General features: G+C 48.8%; 6 protein-coding genes across 6 annotated transcripts; 5 read left to right on the forward strand and 1 right to left on the reverse strand.

Moving 5' to 3' along the window:
* Positions 1-347: 347 nt before the first annotated feature.
* Positions 348-2,340, forward strand: LOC143428276 (uncharacterized). The gene is made up of 3 exons (XM_076903008.1): positions 348-604; positions 723-898; positions 1,949-2,340. The coding sequence occupies exons 1-3, from the start codon at positions 348-350 to the stop codon at positions 2,338-2,340; spliced, it is 825 nt and encodes a 274-aa protein (XP_076759123.1).
* Positions 2,341-5,488: 3,148 nt separating this feature from the next.
* On the forward strand, positions 5,489-6,513 carry LOC143428387 (uncharacterized). The gene is made up of 2 exons (XM_076903203.1): positions 5,489-5,972; positions 6,224-6,513. The coding sequence occupies exons 1-2, from the start codon at positions 5,489-5,491 to the stop codon at positions 6,511-6,513; spliced, it is 774 nt and encodes a 257-aa protein (XP_076759318.1).
* Positions 6,514-11,730: 5,217 nt separating this feature from the next.
* Positions 11,731-12,676, forward strand: Osi9 (DUF1676 domain-containing protein Osi9). Its single transcript, XM_076902601.1, has 3 exons — positions 11,731-11,984; positions 12,101-12,273; positions 12,357-12,676. The coding sequence occupies exons 1-3, from the start codon at positions 11,731-11,733 to the stop codon at positions 12,674-12,676; spliced, it is 747 nt and encodes a 248-aa protein (XP_076758716.1).
* A 1,540-nt stretch (positions 12,677-14,216) lies between these two features.
* On the forward strand, positions 14,217-15,488 carry LOC143428026 (uncharacterized). The gene is made up of 2 exons (XM_076902600.1): positions 14,217-14,697; positions 15,067-15,488. Exons 1-2 carry the CDS (start codon positions 14,217-14,219, stop codon positions 15,486-15,488), a joined length of 903 nt encoding a protein of 300 aa, XP_076758715.1.
* Positions 15,489-17,827: 2,339 nt separating this feature from the next.
* Positions 17,828-18,646, forward strand: LOC143428028 (uncharacterized). Its single transcript, XM_076902602.1, has 3 exons — positions 17,828-18,197; positions 18,270-18,329; positions 18,405-18,646. The coding sequence occupies exons 1-3, from the start codon at positions 17,828-17,830 to the stop codon at positions 18,644-18,646; spliced, it is 672 nt and encodes a 223-aa protein (XP_076758717.1).
* Positions 18,647-19,081: 435 nt separating this feature from the next.
* On the reverse strand, positions 19,082-20,279 carry LOC143428234 (uncharacterized). Its single transcript, XM_076902957.1, has 3 exons — positions 19,994-20,279; positions 19,363-19,545; positions 19,082-19,230 (listed from the first exon to the last, which is right to left on the reverse strand). Exons 1-3 carry the CDS (start codon positions 20,277-20,279, stop codon positions 19,082-19,084), a joined length of 618 nt encoding a protein of 205 aa, XP_076759072.1.
* Positions 20,280-21,475: the final 1,196 nt, after the last annotated feature.

Here is a 21,475-nt window from a genome sequence, read left to right on the forward strand (position 1 = left end):
GGGAATGAGGGAGAAAGAGATAGAGAGAGAAACTGCGCGTGGTAAGCGAACGCGAACTCTCGGTGGCCTGTGCGACCACGAGGTCTCCCCTCGTGCGATACTTCGGTATAAAAGCAAAGCAACCTCTTTTGGATGTAACACACGAGTTCGATCGACGCTCGTCCTGGCGTCCTCTTCAACGTGCACCGGCTACGACGCATCACCGCGCGTTACGTATCGTGGATACACAACGCCTTGACGCAACTGTACTCGCATTAAACGCACGGTGGTGATTCGGTTCTCGTTCGTTTCTACTTCAATTTTCACTTCAATCCGTTGCTTCCGTCGCCGGGAACGTATCGAGGAACATGGCCAAGTATATTGTGACCGTCCTGTGGCTACTTCCGGTCCTGGCCGCCGCGCTACCGGCCAACGACAAGCCAGGAAACGACAACGACCTGATGGCGACGATCTACAGCGACTGTCTCAAGAAGGAGTCGATGAACTGTATCAAGTACAAAGTATTCTCGTACGTGGACAAGATGCTCTCTGATAAGGATGATATCACGCTGTCGGATGGCATCACCGTGGTCAAGACGTCGAACGCTGAGGAAGGTGCACCTAGGTTGGTTACGTTTACGTTATACGCACGCATAAAGGAATTTCGATCGAGACATTGCTGTCGTTCCATAGAATACTCGATGGATCTGGCGATTTATTTAGCGTATCGCGTGCTTTTGTAGATCAATCGAGTCTAGCGACCTGGATACCCTCCTGTTCGATCGCCTGGGAAGGTTCCTGAGGACGCACACGGTCAAAGTCGATCTCAAAGGCACTGACATTCTTGGTGCCATCGAATCTGCTGGTCGAAGCTTCGAGGACTTCACTGACAACGCTGTAGAAAGTCGTGGCAAGAAGAGTGAGTATCGATTAACGTAATCACATTGATCTACACCGCCAAAAAAAAGGATTGGATCCTGACAATCGCGAGTACACCTTGCTCAGGTGATATTAATCGCGGATATAGAACGGTTCAACCGCGTGTCACGCGACCAGCTAATTGCCTCTTGAGCAATTAATGTGGCGACAGCGGAACAGGTGACCGGGATTCACCCATATCGACTCCTGAGGCTCGTAATCGGCTCTATCCAACGACGACGACGATGACGATGCCAAGGAGCGAACCGCGAGACGTTGACCCACTGAGGAACTGGTTCCGCTTCCCTTTGGAACGGCTCCAGCGATGGGGGAGATGATTACCCGCGAACCAATGATAGAGGGAGGGGGAAAGATACAGATAGACCTATCGAGATCTCGCCGCGTGAGATTTTTGACATACTTTCCATCGCGCACGGAGTACGTCGCCTTGACCTTCGCCTATTCTACTTCGAGATCCCTCCAGCCAACCGTCCTCCTGAGAAAGGTCGGGTCGCGTTCCTTCGAGAAAGAGCCACCAGCCGCCCCGTGGGAAGCTTTCGATGCTATTTAGAACGACGGATCGCCTCGTGCTCGCGTAAAACGTCCCCTGTGTCTATTGTTGTTCATGTAAATCGGTGAGAACACACAGACACGCTACGTTGAACTGCTCTGCGCGGCTGACCAGAAAATTAGCCATAAAACGGTGACTGCTTCTGAACGATCTGTCCACGGGCTTCTTGCTTACGAAATTGCAAGGATAAATATCATCTCTCCCTCGTCACGAGACTTTGAAATTCCTTAGCGAATTAACGAATACCACTCGATTGACAAAACAGTAAAGTAAACCGTAAAATAGTGCGAATGAGTACGAATCGTTAAAGAATAGATACAAACGCAACTGTTCTTTTCTTGGTGAAGTGTGCTACGGAATTTCCCGCGACGTTACCACAATCGTATCAAGCGTGCGGCACCTCGATTAACCCACAAAACGCGACGAGACGTTACCGTTACCACACTTGGTTCGCTTAACGATCGTCAAATTCTGTTGCAGAGAAAGCTCAGAAGATCCTCGGACCGTTGCTGATGGCCCTGGCCCTGAAGGCTGCAGCCCTCCTGCCCTTGGCCCTCGGCGCGATCGCCGCGATCGCTGGCAAAGCCCTCCTCGTGGGCAAAATCGCCCTCGTAATCTCCGCCATAATCGGACTGAAGAAGTTGCTCAGCTCGAGCGGAGGAAAACACGTGACGTACGAGGTGGTGTCGCATCCTCACCACAGCAGCAGTCACGTAGTCAGCCACGACGACGGCCACGGTGGTTACGGTGGCGGTGGCGCGGACTATGGCGGCGGTTATTCGGGCAGCAGTGGCCACGGTTGGGCCAGGAGTCTACCTCAGGACGCGCACCAGCTAGCCTATCGCGCTCATCAGCCTCAACCACAAGCATGAAGATGAAATCTCGTAGAAAGTTTTTTCGCCCTTCGACATTCCTCACTTTCCTCCTCTTCGACGTTTTCTGAACGCCTCTTCCCTTTCGTTCTCCTAATTCTTCCATTTCCTCGTCACTTCTTGTACTCTTTATCCTACGTGTATTTATTGTTCCATCCTGCGATGATACCTGACCATTTTTTTCCCTCACTCGTTTCATCGTTCTGTTATTTCTTCTTCTTCCTTTTCTTTCTCTTGTATCCTTCTCCTTCTCCTCGTCTTTTCTTCTGTTCAACGACGAACCAGTACCTCCGCGAGATACTCGTTCCATGTATAGTATAACTCTCGAAGCATTGTTATTTATTCTCGCTGCGTCTAACACACGACCTTAGTATTTATTTAATTTTTATTCACTCCGACCGTGTGCTATTTTGTTACTACCTGGATATTTTGTTCTTTGTAATAAAGAGATGGCGAGACGGCGCGATGCGCTTTTTCCCAAAAAGAAAAACGTCCGCATACGTGTCAGTGTGAGAATGCGGTGAACGCACAACCCCCTCAGGCACGCGCATCGTCGCGTATCATCGATTTACAGACGCGTGCACACTTGCACTTAGGAGGAGCGCCGGGACCGGATCGAACCATCCAGAGAGAAAAAGGAGTCCCGTTACACACGCGGAGTACACATCGCGAAGCTTTCGTGCCTCTGATATTTATGAAAACGAGTGAAAGTATGTAGTATAGGAACGCGCTGGTGCATCCATTGATACCTGAACCAGATACGACTTAATGAGCTGCGCGTAAACAAGACCACGACGCTAGGGGATTCCAATAGAAAGTATTATACCTCCACGTAACCCAATTGCGTTGCTCGTTTTCGAAAACACGGAGTCCCATTACGCTTCGAAAAACCGTGCGCCGACTTCTCATTACTTCCGTCCGATAATAATCGAGCGACTCGACGCTAATTCCTGGAAACCCCGTCGTAAATAATGGCGAAACTTAGGATGTCAAACCATTCAGTCGACCGTGCCGCTACTGACCCAGCTTCGTCCAATGGCCGTTTAATGGCTCGTAAAACGTGGCTACGTTCGCGGAACACCCTCAATTAGCCGCGCAGCTACTTCGAATCAAGAAGAACCGGATGCACCGCGAACTTCCAACCGCTAGCCCGCATACCGACTACAATAGCGGACGGTAAGTCTTCACGCGTGAAGAGCGTACGAGTCTCGACGTATTCATCGACCGGGGCGAGGCTAACACGGCGGTTCCATTTGCGAGGAAGTGACGCGTGACGAGGTTTCATCAACGAGGATCGCGATGCAGAAAATCACCGGTCTCGCAGCGTGCAAGGAACGCGGTGAGTCGACAGCCGGAAATGGCCGTGGTCCCACTGTCAATGTCAAGGTGGCGCTCGCGAGAGCACCACCTCGCTTTCGCCGTGTACCAAGATCATTTTCACGGCACGTACGTGACCGAGAAATCTCTGTGGCGACGTAACGCCGTCGAGTTCCGGCGACTCCTCGATTTCAGTTGCCTAAGAGGAACGTGCGTCTCCTTCGAATCATCGAACCGCGGCTGATTCATCGAAACGAGGCGGTTCGAGCGTGGGAGGGACGGCGAAGATGGAGAGAACGAGGCGTAGAAACCGTGGCGGAACAGGGCCAACTTCCCCACCGAAATTTCAGTCTTGCCTCGCTGCTTTCCGATGCTTCACTGCGCCCGTGAACCCGAACATTAAGAGAACGATACCCCCTCCGACGTGGCCGACAGGCCTACGCGCGTATCTACGTGTAAACGCGTTTTCACTTGGCGCGACCCAGTTACCTGGCACCGCCGCTATCGGGCAGGACGAAAATGGCAAGGATCCGAGGCATCGCGCAGGATAAGAGGGAAAAGCGAGCGCTGGTTACCGGCTAACCGGGACGGCTGATACCACGGCAATGAGCTAACGGTCCGCATTAATAAACATCGCTACGTTTCTATTTTTATTCGTGTCATAAATGTGGAATACACCACGCTGAGTTATACACTGGCGACCATAAGCCACTGGAGACTCGCGAGTCTCACAGAAATATTACTCTTTGAGTAAGCGATGAGCAATTTGTAAAGATCTCTATACACTCTTCTATATTAATATCGTCAAATATGCTTGATTTTTATTAAAAAAAAAAAATCAGGTTTCTAAGCTTTATATGGTGCGAGAGAGTCGAAAGTTCAATAAAATGTACATGTGTATTACTATGAAATTTATGGGTTATTTAAGAAAGGCTCATGGACGAGAGTGTACGTATTCCGCTACCACGACTGTTCATTAATGCAACGTCGTATCTGGGCAGAGTCCGTTCCGTGAAGTCGATCTGGTCGATCAACCTCCATTTCCTCGCTTTCGATTTCAGGCATATCGAGATACGCCGATAACACCCGGTGAAAACCGCAACAAAAGGACTTGGCCGCGATCGCGACACGTGGCCAGCTCGTACCAACGAACTTCCGCGTATCCGCCTGGCAGAAACGCTGGCAGCGATCTGGTTGGACCGGTCCGCGGGCCGAGGACGAGTCGAGTCGAGCGACAAGGGCGAGGACGGCGCTTCGGCCGTGAGTAGCGAAACGATTCGCCGGAATCGTCGGTTTTATCGGGCTCGCAGGCTTGGTGGGGTGTCCGAGAAGAGCAGAGCGAGACAGAGGAAAGAGGTGGGACGCGAATTCCGTGGTGCTCAGGAGAGGAATTCTGCTCTCTACCGTGATCCCCCAGGTGGTTCGCGAGACGCTAGCGGTCTCAGGTGATCCTTGGCAATGAAAATGCTCCCACAATGGTGGTGTGCGTACGCGCCGTGGCATCACGGTGGGGAGAATATCGCCAGCCACGGAGGTATACCTGACCAGATATATAGAGCTAGGGCAGGGCTTCCGGACAGTCCAGTTACAGTGCTCTCTGTACGCACGCATCTCGCGCGGACCAAGGCGTCGGAAGGAACGGCTCCAGGAGTAGCCAAAATAGTAACCAGCAACGGATCCAGAGGTAGCTCCGTTCCTTTTCTATTCGCATAGGATCGCGTGGTAAATTCCCCTTTGATAGGTGTGTAGCCTCTACTTCGACGATTTCCCTGCTCTCTTCTCGTTCGATGTCCTAAGTTTTTTGGTCTCCAGGCTCACCAAATTGTACAAGATGAGGCACTTGATTCACTGTTCCGTGTACCTGACTCTACTATTGGCAGCTGTTTCCGCGAGATCAGCCGAGACCAATCCCGCGACTAACTCCATTGACGAGCAGACTGCGAGGTCTACGGGAACCAGCAACGTGTTCGGAGACCTTCGACAGATGTATCAGATTTACAAGGAGTGCGCGGACCAGGAGATGAGCCCCTGTTTAAAAGTGAGGCTGTTGTCCGCCATTGACAGGGTGTCTAGGAGCGCCCAATTGAACGTCGCCGATGGTGTCACGTTCGTTCAAGAGGACGCGGTCCCCAACGCGGAGGAAGCACCGAAATCGCTTCAGGAGATCGAGGCCAGCCTGCCAAGGGCTTTAGACGACAAGGAGGACGCGCTGAACACCATGATCCTCGACAAGGTGGTGAAATTCTTCCAGAGTCACACGTTGAAGCTGAAACTGCCTAACGTGGAAGAGCTACAGCGGAGCCTCGCGGAGGAAGGTAAGAATCTGTCGCTAATCATCTGTCCACGGTGTTAGAATCCGCTAATTCCCGCAAACTTGACCGTGTCAATTCGTTAGAGCGGTCATCCGAAAAAAGAAAGTTTCCGGTTCCGATTTCCCGGTCCAGTAGACCGTATGGCCCACTCTTTTCCCCCTTTCGCAGCCCATGGAATTGTTTTCCACGTTTCATCACTTCGTGGTTGGCGCTTTGACTTCGTTCGATTAAATAGTGCTCGATTTTCTGTGCAGGTCGCAAGAAGAAGAACAAAATGGGTGGTCTCCTCGCCATTCCGCTGTTGATCGGTGGTACCCTGGTACCATTGGCCCTTGGAGCGCTGGCACTTCTAGCTGGCAAGGCTCTAATCGTCAGCAAACTCGCTCTGGTGTTGGCGTCCATTATCGGGTTGAAGAAGCTGGTGTCAGGAGGCGGAGATCACGGGCACGAAGTCGTTCAAGTAGCCGGGGGCCACGGATCCAGCGGATGGGCGAGATCGAGTCACGACCTCGCCTACTCCGCCTACAAGCCGTCGTCTACATAGGAAAAACAGGGGAACCGCCGCGAGACGTATTTTCAATCTCGTTAGACTTCGCTTTCACGAGGCACCAGCGTGATCCTCGCCGGATGTCGCTTTCCTTCTCGATCGTTCATCCGCCCCAACTTCGCGACTCCTTCTCCCATTTCTCCCTGCCGTCTTTCTACGCGACCGCGTCACCCTCCACCGAACGATCGACGCGAGCGACCATTCGATCGTCTCATCCTCAGTATTTATTGTTCTGCGCGGAGCTGCCAGGTAGCCATGTATATTTATAGATATGGAAATATATTGTAAGACCAACATGTTCGTACCAACGACTCTGGCTTCTTCTTGCTTTATCCTCTCGCACACCTGTCGCGCCTAATGAAAACGTCTCGTTTCCCCGACGTTCGTCGTACCCGATAGCAAACAGAGAGACCATCCGCGTGTCGCAGGCCTCATTGAAAGTAACGCTCAATGAAACGAGCCGCGACACGATCGCTGGGACACGATATCGCACCCGTGGCCCTCGATGCAGGCCAGGAGAGCGCGATCACTTCCGTCTTCTTCCTCGTCTGCGCGGCGAAAAAGACAGAGAGGAGACGAAGTTGGAGTAGAGTCGCGTTACCTACATACTGGAAACGCGCGAGCACCTTACGCACTTGCCCGGGACCTGGAACCATGGCGTACGAGGCGCGCTCGCGCGCACCAGCGAGCCAGACGCACGTTCGAGAAGTAAACCAGGCCGAGCAGGCCGACCAGGCCAGTCAGCATCCGCGCCGTGTCTTTTCAGCGTGAGCCTAACACTCTCTACCATCTCGAGGAAAAAGCCGTGTCTCTCTTTCGCCCTCCCCCTCCCCTGCTACCCGCAGGCCACCTGGCCCGCTCCTCTTCTCGCTACGATCCGTCGATCGATCTCTTCCTCCTCTGGCTCGTGGCGGCAGCGAGGTTCATCGATCCTCGAGCGCGTCTCGGGTCAGGTGGTCCCGTTCTCGAGATGAAGCCTTGGCCCTTCTAGACGCTTCCAAAAGTCGCCTCGGGAGCGCACGACTCGCTCACCTCTTTTACGCGGCGACTTCCCACACCGCGCGTCCCACGAGGCTTCCTTCGTTACAGTAGATTAGGGACCAGAGTTGAGCATCACGAGTAATTATGTATTATTGTTCCTAATTGAGGATGTTGAAGGCATTAGAAGAGGATGTTAGATATCGTTAGTTACACGTGTGTACATATGGCACTGGAAGTATTTATTGTCACTTGGATATCAAACGCATGGTCGTTTGTAATTTTTCGTTTCATTACATTTAATTGTACGGGAAAAAATTGGTTATCTTGGCGAAAATAAATTCGACATGCAAATTGTACGTTTATAGTGCTGTTGTTCGTTACTCGATATCAGTATCATGAATTTTGTTAACGTAGAAAAAGGGGGACGACGATTCGTTCATTCATGCGACTGACATATATGGAAAGTTGCGTTCCTTTCTTTTTTCTGCCACTGGCAAGTGTTCGTATTTTTTTCTCTCTTTTAGGTAGAGGAAACATCGAGTCAACAGCGTGGAATCGGATATGCGTGAATTGCGTTCATTCAGTCTTGCCAGACATGTCTCCGAATCGTGAACTACTTTTCCTCCTCTATCTATAGTTCCATTCATAGCCAAAAACCGTGGAGATCCTCTCTACAGAATCACGCCAATCGAACGCAATATCTCTCCGTCAAACTGTTAATTTCATTCCACGCGAACTCCATTCACACAGCTCTACAATTCACTCGAGTTTCACCCGGAATTAATCTTCCAACAGGTGTATCGCGAAATCCATCTATTCTCGAGCATCAGCCGACAACAAACGCTGCGATGGCTCCCATAACACTAGTATCGAGTAAAACTTTCCGCGTTCACAGGGTTGAGGTGCGAAGAAAGAGAAGAGGAAGAAATAGAAGCCAGAGGAAAAGGGAAGAAACGAGCAGCTCGAGGCCTGACTTCGTGGGGGCCTTGACCTGACCTCGATCCTGAGGCGAGTTCACTCTCGCCGGCGTCGTCGAGAGGAAAGTGTTCCATTACCAGCCGCTGCTCGCAGCCTGCCTGGTTCTACCAGCAGGATTAGCGTTTTGATCCACGCGAACAGGCGTCCATTAGCCACAGTCTACTGAAGGGTGGAAGTAACCAGGAGGGGTGTCACGCGTCGCACGCGTGTTCGTGACACGATTCGACGATCGGTTGGTCGCACGATCGTACGGTCGATGAGAGGCTCGTATCTTGGTCGAAAAAGAAAAATAAACGGAATCGAAATTGACGGACGTCGGATGGAGATAAAGTGAAAGTCTTTCTTTGGCGGGATGTAGCGTCCGCGCGTTTCTGTCTTATTCCTCTCTTTGCGCCTGGCCTGGTCGTTCTGCCTCGGCACGGTGCCTCTCGCGATGTTTGCAGACACTTTCGTTTTACCAAGTGGTTGATGGCAGAACTCGTTTGCGCCGCGCTAGCTAAGCTGGCTGAAGATCGATGTGTCAGAGTGTGCGGCGGTCGGCCAGTTTCTAACGAGAGGAGTGCGAGCGCAAAATGGATATTTGTAGAAAATGTACGAGGAAACGTTTATTGCGTCACACAAGTATTAAACCCGTTATCGTTCAGACCTCTCTTATTACCGTTCGTTTCATTTCACGTACGATAGTGCTTCATTAATTTTCCCTCTGCAAGAGCACATTCCTTGCTTTCTGTCCGCGGATTGAAATCGAACTTGATCGTGTCTCAGCAAAATTCGTACCCAAATAACGATCGCGTATAGAATGGTGGTATTGTGCACGGTACATTGTGAAGAAGGAACGCGTTAGAGGATGCTCGATGACGGAGAAAGTCGCGACGATCGGGTAGCGTCGCGACTCTCAGCTCCGTCCAGTCTGCCCTCTCATCTTTTCCTTCTCCGTAACATTTTTCTAGGCGATACGTCTTCGGGGTCACGTCGAGGCGCGGCTCGCTGTTCTCCTTGAGGAGGTCTGGCGCGGACCCAACTCGTCCACGCACTGCAGACATTCCATGGAAAACCGTTAAACCGTATACGCGCGACAGTCGCACGAATACATTAATTTCAAGCAGACCGATCGTAACCTGTCGTTATTCACGGTTAGATTCGTCAATGAATGGGATGCTGAACCACCCGAATGGGGATAAGAAGGGAGTGAGATACGCGCTGGAATGCGGGATTTAATCACCGATTACAGTTAGCGTGAAAAGCTCTCAAAGTTCGTTCGAATTTCAAACTGAAATAACCCATTTAGACGATAAAAGAAGATGATTTCTAGTCTCAGTAAATTCCACAAGTTTTAGTACCAACGTATAGAGGCGATTCGAGAATTATAGCGCTGTAAACCGAGGATATAAAAAATAGGACTGAAGCGTGATTTATGAACCATTAATTCCCAAGCAAATTTACACTATCGCGAACTTAATCGAAGGAAATAGATATTGCAAAATGTGCGCGTCTATATTTTTATGTCTGTCGTACACTGTCGAGTATGAGGAGACCAACTACGAAGAAAATTCTGAGAAGACCAAACGATTGACTTCCAAGGAGCTGATCGATTTCGCCTTTCAATGGTCGATTTGAACCGATGGAATGTCGAGTAGGCGAGGTGTACGAATTAGCGAGCGAAGTGCGTGCGAACCGGCCGATAGGAGGTCGCATCGTGGCGAAGAAAGTTGCGGAGGCGTGAGATTGAAGTATCCTCCACATAATGCGCGGTATTATACGGCCTGTTGAAAGCGAAATCGCAACGGTTATCGCTCGATCCTCCGCGATTCCGATTCATCCTTGCATCCTGAATCTCGAAAACTAAGGTCGTGAAAGTTCGCCATTTCCATCAAGGAATTCCTCGACCACGAATTATCCTACGAGCAACTTGCATCTCGACGCGGTGATCGTGGTCGCGATTAAATTTCAATATTCACGAGCAATCCGCGAAACATCGCTCTGGGACGATTTTTAACGGGAGAGTGACTCGTTTCGACGGTATATTTATAGAACGATTTTTGAGACAACGCCACGCGCATCCATTACAGCCGCGTTCTTAGCACCAGCGAACCCCCGTGAATCTCATTGACCCTGAATATTCGATTTCTAAATACACCTTGCTCGTCTCTCTCCGGAAACAAGTACGGTATCCTAGAACGAGAAAGTAACCGAATTCTACGAGCCAACGTTATCATTTGCCAAAAACATTATCGCGCCTCTGCAATCAATCCAGCTAAACGTCCGTCCATACAACTAAACACCACGGTGTGCCAATGTAATTACCACCAACGAGATAATCCACGGTCCATCCTTCTCTCGTCACAAATAAACCAAGCGCTCACTTAACACTGAAAGTGTTAGGACGTCGATTTGATCTGACACGCTTAAAATATCTATACCACGCAGCTTTCCTTCGAATTAAAACCTGCCACTAAACAAACATTAAGCACAGGGAAGCATTCATTCCTCTTCAGAAACAAGAAGCTGCACAAGTGATGCAACAGGTGCAACAAAGGCGCGACGTTACCTCACGCTCTTTCTATAGATTCTGTGCATTCCTCGTTCGTACAATAAACTCTCTTTCCTCGTAATCACTTATTACGAAACAAGATTAATTTCCACCTACCATTGGCTCATCCCAGCATCCACGATGAACGACTATACCAACGATTCACCCAAAGAAGAAACCTCGACCCTGTAATCAAAGTACCGGAATCTCCTCAGCCGGAAAAGTCTCGAGGGCAAGTGTCTCCCAAGCAATTTCCTCTGCCCCTTTTCCCCCTCTATCGATGGCGAATCGTTGGTGTGCGCGCGTGTGCGCAGAGAACGTCAGGGCTGGTCCGAGCCAGAGAGGAGAGAAGCGAGAAGGACCGTGCTCGCTCGCGAGTGCCGCTTAAACGGGAGAGACGCTGGCGACAGAGAAGCACGGGACGCACGCCCGGAGGAGAACCAATAGCTCGTATGGGTTGTAACCCAGCGTCAGGCGGGGACCCGTTCTCGGTGGGGGCCATCAAAATTTCAAAAACGTACGCGGGCCCCTTTCGCGACGAGGATAAAAGGCAGCAATCGTGATTCTTTCGGGCAGTGTCGATACGATCGCCGCAGTAGTTCCGCTCGTGTCGCGAGGAGCATCGTAGCAAGGGATCGTGCATCACGCATACACACACGCACACGTCGATTTGGATTCATCCAGCTTTGGTGACCACGGAGTGCGCCAAAACCACCCCAAGAGAGATGATCAAGTTCGTAGTAATCGCCGCGTTGCTCGCTGCTTGCGCGCTGGCCGCCCCCGCGAGCCAAGACGCCGCGCATCAACCCTCCATGCTCGAGGAGGCGTTGGACGTGTACGCGTCATGCTCTGGAGAGCAGGATATCTCTGTGTGCTTGAAGATGAGGGCGTTGCGATTCGTCGACAGGGCAGCGAGGTCCGCGGACATCGAAGTCGTGGACGGATTCAAGATCGTGCAGACTGAGGAGGCTAAGAACAGGTACGGAGGAAAGTGAAGGGGCTCGCGGAGGAGGTGTTAGGATGAATGAAGTGGATCGATCCTGGGATCGATTCATTCGATTCGAACGGGATTCATAGAAGGATTTTACTTTCCAGCCGTGCTGACAATGCCAGGTCGTTGAACGATATCGAAAGTACCCTGCCAACGGAGATTGGAGCCAAAGAAGCTGCCATCGACGAAGCCATCGCTGATAGAGCCTCAAAATTCCTGTCTACTCACACCGTTGAGTTGAGTCTTCCTGAGGAAGTCTCTCGCTCGTTCGACGAAGGTAAAACTCGCTAGCATCGCGAATAAAAAATAAACTATCTTTAAAAGTGATCAACCTAATCGCCGTTTGTAATCTCATTTCAGCTCGTGGCAAGAAGAAGAAGATCGTGAAATCTCTGTTACCGATCCTGTTGCTTCTCAAACTGAAAGCTGCAGCGTTGATCCCCATCGCTCTTGGTGGCTTGGCTCTCCTCGCACTGAAGGCCCTCGCCATTGGCAAGATCGCTCTGATCATCAGCGCCATTATTGGTCTTCAGAAACTCCTGGCGAACAAGAACCAAAGCTACGAGGTGGTGGCTCACCCCGTGCACTCGTACGGCCACGAGGAACACCACGACCACCACGGCTGGGCGAGATCGGCGGGCTCTGACCTCGCGTACAACGCGTACAAGCCATCCGAGTAGTTTCAGCGGCGTTAGTCACTTCGTTTCAACTCTCTACCTTCGTTCGCCAAAGTGATCGGTCAGCCGATTACGATCATTCGAGGGCTACGCGACTCGATCACTCGTGGGCCACGACGCTTCGTGTGCGATCGACCTGATGGACGTTTTCACTTGACATCGACTGGACTGATCGTACACCGCTTGGACAATTTATGTTAGTTTTCATTGAGACAGTATATACAGTTTTGTTGCGCGTGACCAGTGACTGAACGTGACGAACTGTGACCGATTGACCGATTGACTGTTCGCGACGTTCTCAATGCTTGGTGTCGTCCGGACGATCTACCGCGGGACTACGATCGCGACCAGTGACATAAGCATCGAGATGCCAGACAGATTTTGTTTAAGACAGTGCACAGAGTGGTAGCAGTCGCGCACCCTCGACCGCGTAGGGGTCGATGTATCCGTGCGATCTCAGTCGGAGATCCTGGGTCGAAACGCGATCGACTCGTAGTCAGCACCTTGTACAGAGGGCCACCATTGATCATCTACTGATTATTTATATCGCACCCTGACGGGGCGTCATGTAACTTATCGAACTATTTATAAATAAATCTTAATTTTATACGAGACCACAGTATATCTCTCTCTCTATGACCCACTTCTCACCCATTTCGCTCCTCGTTCTCCCATGGCGTTCTAAATTTCTTGCTCGCACCTCTTCGAGCGTGCTAATTAACCCATATTGCGTTAACACGTATCGCTATTTATCGTACTAGTCTGGTCTCTTCCGTGGTATCGAGCTGTGTCAACTGAAACGCGTTTCCCAATGAAAATGTATCGTACGCTTCTTGCCATTATTCGAGTGCGTCCGTGCACGAATTTCTCTTCGTTACTCCCCGTTCGGACGTTCTGACAAGCTAACGAGGCTCGCCGACCGGAGGCTCCTGAAATTGACCTGCTCGAGTGCATCCGGTGTATCGAGGAACCGTGTCTCACGTACGAAACGAAAAGAGCCAGACGTACTTTCGCTGTTCGCAAGATCCGCCAAGTGAAACCGATTGTTCCGTCGTGTGTGAACGCTCCCTTGACGCCTATATAGGCGGCTGATCGTGGCTGCTGGATCAACAGTATTGTTTCAGAACGCGACCGCCTTCCCTCTGTACTTTCCTGTGGATACTTTCGATCTACGTGTGCCCCATCTTGGAACAAAAATCACGAGCTGCGTCTTTTTTCGGTGAAAATCGTGAAAATTATAGGGAAAATGTGTAGCACCTTCCTGGCAACGGAAGTACTTCTGGAGAACCGGTGTATCTCCATTCGCGAATATCCTTGACGACTTTCGTCCTCAATTAAAAACTGCACGTGGTGAAAATCGATGTCAAAGCTGCGGCGTACGAAAAATTAGTCGGATCGTGAATTCTCTTCCCCAGAGTGGACTGATCGGCTTAATTAACGTCCAGGGAACTTTCATCGCGGTGGAGCATACACGAAAACACCGGCAACTTTCACCCCGATCTTCTTCGTGTTTATTCCCATTCGTGGAACCGGTCTGATCGTCATGAGGCGCGAATTAAGAGGCATGTGCCTGTTGCTCCTGGTCTCCACTGGGATCACGGTGATCCTGGAGCCGACTGAGGAATCGATTCTGAGCAACGACCATCCGACGAGCTTCAACGAGGCATTTGGTGCCTGTCTAGCCAGAAAAGAGATCAGCACTCTAGAATGCGTGAATCGTGGTGCTCTGAGCGCTCTCCAATCGTTCAATCACGAGGATAATCTAGATTTTGGAGAAGTACACCTCGAAAGGGCGGATGGCTATGGTAGAGAACTGGTGGATTGGGATTACGACCCGAAGGACTTTGGAAACATCGTGAAGGCGGCGACCAAGCTGATAGAACGCAGGAGTTTCAAGTGGAACTTGGATAAAGTGTATCCAGGACTTCAATTGCAAGCTGGACCGATGTTAAACGGGAATGGGATCCTGGAATTCGTGATGAACGAGAGATCGACGGCTTTCGCCGATCGACAAGCTGGTCCAGGTCGGTCTCAAGCTGATTCTCTATTAGATCGCGTGCGTTCGATGAACCTCGAAGTCAGCGTGGAAACGAACCCACCGTTCTCCAGGGTTCGCATCCTCGCTGAGGCGCGAGCTGCTTCAATGAAACTCCTCCAGCGCGCAGCACGGTCAAGGCCATTTACGCGTGGAGGCCTCAGCTAATTTTTTACACTTCCGGGATAATTCGCAATTCATAGATACCGGGTTACTGGACGATAAATCAGCCGCGTCTCGTTTCTATTAATAGTTCCCAGCGTCTCGACGTTTTCCTGCTTCTATTTTTGAGCAACGAGGCTATCAAACTCGATTGCCGTCGCGTTTAAATCCTGTCGTACAACTTTCTTCTTTTCAGGAAGGCAAATGATGAGGCACCTGCTGATACCTTTCCTTCTAGGCTTCAAGTTCAATTTGGCCTCTCTCATTCCACTGTTGTTCGGCTTCTTGCTGTTGCTCACGAAAAAAGCGCTGTTGCTAACGAAGATAGCTCTGTTAATCAGCGGTCTTCTGGGATGGAACTCCATGCTCTCGAATACACCCACGCCTTATCCAGGCGGTGGCTTTCATACGTACGAACAGCAACAACCGATCGGTGGGTTTCCTTACTACGAGCACCATAATTTCCATCACAGGCCCTACAGGGTGTTCCAGAGCGGCGAATTCGAGCCGTACAGTCAGCACGTGATTCGAGAGGTCGTCGACGTTTACGATAACGCGCCGGAAGCGGGGAAAAGCAAACGCAGCGGAAAGAATTTCGCTTGGACGAAGAACAGCTAATAGGAATGCCTGTGGCTTGTTCCACTGCGATTGATATCGCAACGAGTATTTTTACTCTAACTGCTTCTCCTTGACCGTAACCCAAAGAGTAGTTTGTAATTCATGCGGCTTCTCGAAATGTACGATTCCTCACATTGACGAGATGGAATTCCACTTGAAATCCTCAATTGCCTTTAGAGTACGTGTATCCAATATCACAATATCTCTGCTGTAGAATGTAGAAAAAACTCTATTGAGTATCTAATTAAACCTCCAGTATAAGAAACAATAACTCATACCTATTTTTTACTGACCCTGTTTCACTTCTACACAGAATTTTCATTCCTCATCGCCGTCCAACTTCGGATATCTACCATAAGTAATTAATTGCTGCAATTAAACCTCATTTTCCGAGTTCACTCAGATTCTAGGTCGAGTCAATGATCGTCGTCGGATACCAACACGAACGTACCTTCGTCGACCCTATCCTGGACGAGTACCAACAAACTTCACTGTCGTTTTCACGCGTTCCCATCGACGATAATCTTAAAAACCGACCCAGACAGTCTTCACTCCCCCGCGAAGTCGTTGGTCCCAGCTCATTATCGTGTCGCGTAACTGTACCATCGACTTCCTCGAGGGGAGGAGGCGCAACGCGTCCGGGAAACGCTTTTGCTCGTAAAGGTAATAGCATTCACGGTCCCGTGAACGCTGATGCATCTCCTCCACCACGTGCTCGCGTCTCCTTATGTCAAGTGTGACCATGAACGCGGGAACATACATTATATCGGGACGGACGACAGTCGACCGTAAAAGTTGCTCGTTTTCCGCCACCGTTTCACGGGACGCGGCTTCGCGACTATTCCTCGTCGCTATTTCAGGCTATTTCTGCACTTGGCTGCCTTGATCGAACGTGCGTGACGTTGTATTCGTTACGACGTAACGGTTCGTCCTCTTCCATCGATATGAAATTCGTCACTGTGCCTAGCCTTCGACGCTAGCAATTTTCTTCGCTTGTGCCAGGCCGTACGATGTACCTCGACCTGAAAATTCAAATATAAAAAAATTAATAAATAAAATACGATGGGTAGATAAAGTTAATACACATGCTACTTCTCTTCTGAAAGGATTAAACTTTTCTAGAAACACTTCACTCGATTCTCACTTGGTCGATGGCTATCAATCGTTTCGATTAATGTTCTCCAACGCGAAGTAGGGTACGATGGCCATCAGTTACTCAAGGTGATCAACGAGATTGAAAAAAATCGCGAGTGGTTCGGTTTTTGGAGGCAACAATCTTGCAGAAAGTCGGTGCGGAAACGTTGAAATTTTAGTTTTTGCGAGTACCCGCGATAAGCCTGTTTAAAAGACTTTGGGGGTAGGAGAAGTAGGGTAATTACGTTTGCTGGCTGGCCACGCGGATGAAGCGACGAATCGGCGGGCAAGGAGGGGCGATAAACGCGGAGACGAGTGTCCTGGATTTTTCAGGCTGCAGCTCGAACGACCGTGAACGGTGGACATTTGTTAATATAAAAATTTTGTTGCGCGCGTAATTGTTCCGGCCGTTCGTCGGATGTGGCGCGTTACGGTCCGCAATCCGTGTCGGATTAACAGTATCTCGACGAGCGACGTTAAATAAACTGACAACCATTAATTTGCCAAAAGATAGACAGACTCTGGTACAATTACAACAATATCGTTTACCAAACGAGTTTACCGCCTAACCCACGACGATTTTCAACGAAAGCAAATGAGCTTTCGCTGCGAAACGTATCGCAACTATGTTCAATTATAAACCAACAACACGAGAAATCACTATTCCACTAATTCTCCTAACATTTGACTCTCATTTCATAAATTTCAATCCACTCATAACACGAAACACTTTTTTAACCGAAATTAAATTCCAACCGCGCGAAAAGTCTTGATCTAGATAATACCTGGGAACGGAGTTGTACATCAATCAAAAGGAAATGACTTTGCACGGTGGTTAGGTTGATTCTCGTTAAACGCGGCCGTTAATTCCCGTTTGCGGGTTCTTCCGCGAGGATTTCGGCTTCAATTGGCAACGGGGTCAGAGGGATACTTGCCCACGGGGCTGTACGGCATTGTTTTGGTTCAGAAGTCCCTCCCTCCGTGGGAGGAGGCGTGAAACAGCGCGTAGGATCAGGTGTTAGTCAACGTCGCAGGGACCAGCTGGTAGGAGAAACGCGAAACACCCTTATAAAAGGAGTCACCGCGAGACGATGCGAATTAGTTCGCGAGGACGTTTCGAGCGGTCATCTAGATCGACGTAGAACGGTTCGAGCATCAGCTCGAGCTTTGCGTTTGTCGATTCGCACGCGTATTCGTAGGACACGATGAGAAGAAACGGGACCGGTTACGTAACCTTTGCTGTATACCTGGTGCTGCTGTTCGATCTGGCGTTGAGCAAGAGCGAGTACACGAAACTGTTCGACAAATGCGCCAGCGAGAAGAACGCGTTCGATTGTCTGAAGCGAAGAGCCTTGCAGATCTTAGACGCGGCCATTACGGACGACTCGGTGTACGCGTTGAACGAATACGTGTCGATCGGAAGGGACCCTGCTGCGTTGACCAGAAGCAGCAATAGATCGTTCAAGGATGAGAATGGGACGGAGCTTAGCTTGGACCAGATGTTGGATAACAAATTTCACGAGTACATCGCCTCTAGAAGCGTCAAGCTCACTATACCTGGAGACACCTTTCAAGGTACGTTATTCGAGGATGATCTAAACGTTATATTCAAGATAAAAAAATAGGAAATTAATTTCTCTATTCCAGGTCGTAGGAAAAAGGACAAAGGATATGGTGCTCTAATGATGGGAGCTTTAGCAGTGGGAGGTAAGCTACCAGATTGACTAGAAATTCAATAGAATCTTCTGTTTACAGGATGTTAATAAAGACAACTTCTTTTAGCAATGATGGCGCAGCTGGCCTATGGCAAAATTGCATTTCTAGCGGGTACAGCGCTGTTAACTGCAAAAATAGCGTTAGTTCTGAGCGCGATTATTGGTCTGAAGAAGCTGGTGTCTCAGCAGGGCGGAGGTGGCCACGAAGTGATTTACGCCACCGGTTCTGAGCACCACGCGGGCTACAGTGGGGGAGGAGGATATGGAGGCGGCTGGCAAAGGACCATCGAGGGCGTTCCTCCTACCTGAATCGAATGAAACCCGCTATTACTTAATTTATCTCGTGTACGATATTTTTTTAGCGACTATACACGTAAGAAGAATAGAGACGCTCCTTGTTTGTATGTAAAATAAAGCTGTGTCTGTGTCATGCTAATCGAGAACATTATTACACCGTATACAGTAGTGCAATGTTTCTTAATTTAAGAATAAAAATGTATGCTGTAAGTTAAACATCTTTAGATAATTGGTTATTCGTTTAGAATAGCTTATGACATCTGCTGTACCAAATATTAATAGTATTGTATATTTATTTTACATAAGTAAGTGTATTGTAGATGCTGTAAATTTAGTTCGAAATGTTACTTGTACATTGTATCAAAATGAGAATAATGAATTAATATTTTGTCGGCTTAAGTATCTTTATTTTCATTTTATCGTTATTATATCTTAAATATGGGTACATTATTTCCAATTTCTTCGCCCTTTCCAATAGTTCCACTCGTTGTCCTCAAACCCTCCGTGGTTATCGAAATCGTTACTCGAACTATGCGTATGCTCGTAGCTATGGTACGGATGCTTAATTATTTCGTACGTCACTTTCTCCTTGCGATCTAAAAGAAAAGCAAGCTGTTAGAGCTTCAAAAAAAACTACGAGGAATAACTAAAACTAGAAGCAAAATATTAATTCACTAAAATACGTGCAAGTTACACTTTCCATTTTTTTCGATATTCAATTCACTTACCAAGGATTTTTTGCAACCCTATCGCAGTTGCGATTGCTAGAGCGACTTTACCAATGATCAGAGCCTTACCAGCAATGGCAGCGACGGTGTTAAACGCTACATAGAGCATAGTCAATTTCGACGCGCCTAGAAGATACAGCAACATCTGTCCGTACCCTTTATTCCTCTTCCTCCGTCCAGTGACTGGAAAAAGAGGCAAACGCACTTTCTGCTATTTATCATAATGAAATTAAAACAACGGTAATTTCGATGCACGTCTATTCATTACGCGAACAACGAGCAACGAAAAGAGTGGCTTGTTACGCGATCTGCGAGAACGATATAACGTTTGCGACGTTAACTGATTAATTAGATGATAATTCAATTAACTACCAAGGAAATGTTCTCACGAAACGGTACTCTAGGACCAAACAAAGTGTACTTCCTAAGGAAAAAGACGTGAACTGAAAAACTGAGCGATAAGTTCATTCGAAACATAGTCTGACCGGAACGCACTCATTCTCCTTAAGATTGTACAGCAAAACGCACGCGTTATAATCTTCTATTCTCATAGAAATATGATTAAGCCTTGTAACGAAGAAAATATATGGATAGAAGTGTAGAATGAAATAGTATTGCCCTCGCAACTCACCCTCTTGTACTTCGTCAACTCCACGTTCAGTTCTTTCCTCTCCAATCATTTTAGCCACCCTGACCATCGTCTGATCCCTCTTATCGTCAATTTCCTGCATCCTCCCCGTGGCGCATTCTGTAGAACTGCTCTTCTGATTGCACTCGATGGACATCGACGCACTACTGTACGAATTTCGATGGAGAACAGTGCAACAGCTGATAGCCAGAAGGCAGTACAGCTGCAGAACGAAGATCGTACATCGAGGCATGTTCAACGCGGACTGGTCGTTCGAACACACGGCCATTTTTATAGAGGCAGAAGAGATTACCGGTTACGACATACAGAGCGTGAATCTAGCTACGGATCGTTCCTTCGAGTACCTTATTTTATCCTATCGGACGATGTTGCGCGTCTGTAAAATCACGCGCCATACAGCGCGATAATTGCACTGCGATCGCTTGCTGTGGCGAGACGATACACCGGTGCATCGAAATCAAAAGGAACTGGGCTAATTGCGCGGGATTTATGGAATGTATGATTCGTGGAATAAGTCACTGTGGAAGTAGGATATGGTAGTTAACTTCGAGTTAACGTTCTGTGGAATGTACCCCTGTTTAGTACGTGTGAAACATGGATGTTATATTGAAGACTACGGTGCGAAGCAGATCTAGTTTTTAATCTGACCCAAGATTTCTTGTATTTGATATAAAGAAGGATCTGTGAAGCGCAGAGGATCGATTACAAGGGAATAGAAATCGTGGAACAAGTTAAACGCGTCACACTTAACCCTTTGCTAGGCGATTGGAAAGTTATCCTTAGGAAGCTGAGAAACTGTCGCCAAACGTTCCTAACTCTGACTTCTGTGCTGCTGGTACGCTGAGAAGTGGAGAAGAAGGTTTAAAATGCAGCATCTCTTACAACTGTAACTTTGCGTGCCACTAAGCTGATCAAGCATCCTCGATTCAATGTTTCTTCTCAATTATGCGCAACTACAATTTCGCAAAATGCAAAGATTTACGAGAAGCACCGTTCGAAATCCATATCTCCTTGTTTTCGAAAGCCCACAATTCGAAATTGCATAAACGGAAACACTTTTCCACAGAGTCATTAGACTTTATGTCATATGCACTCTGCAAACAGTGCGAAATGATGCTAATGAGCTGAAGACAGAAAGTGTCGTGAAGACTCCTGAAAGCGAAGTATCAACCTTCTCTTGGAAATTTTTCTATGACGATTTCAATAGCAGTTTACGTTTTTGCCTTCCTTTAATTCATTTAAACGTTTCTCTAATCTGACGAGCACAAGACGATCTCTGGCGCAGACGCATAAAAGGCAATTAAAAACAATCTCGCGGTACTATTCACGCTGTGACAGCAATGCATTCTTCCCATTAATTCTACGCGTCCCCGTTAGCCAACAAAACATCAACTTTCCTCCGTAACAATGGCGAATCTGGAACTAAGTGATTTTGGGTTAACAGAGTAGACTGCGCGTTCTTCC

This window comes from Xylocopa sonorina, chromosome 10 (genome assembly GCF_050948175.1).
Source record: "Xylocopa sonorina isolate GNS202 chromosome 10, iyXylSono1_principal, whole genome shotgun sequence".
Classification (NCBI taxonomy): Eukaryota; Metazoa; Arthropoda; class Insecta; order Hymenoptera; family Apidae; genus Xylocopa; species Xylocopa sonorina.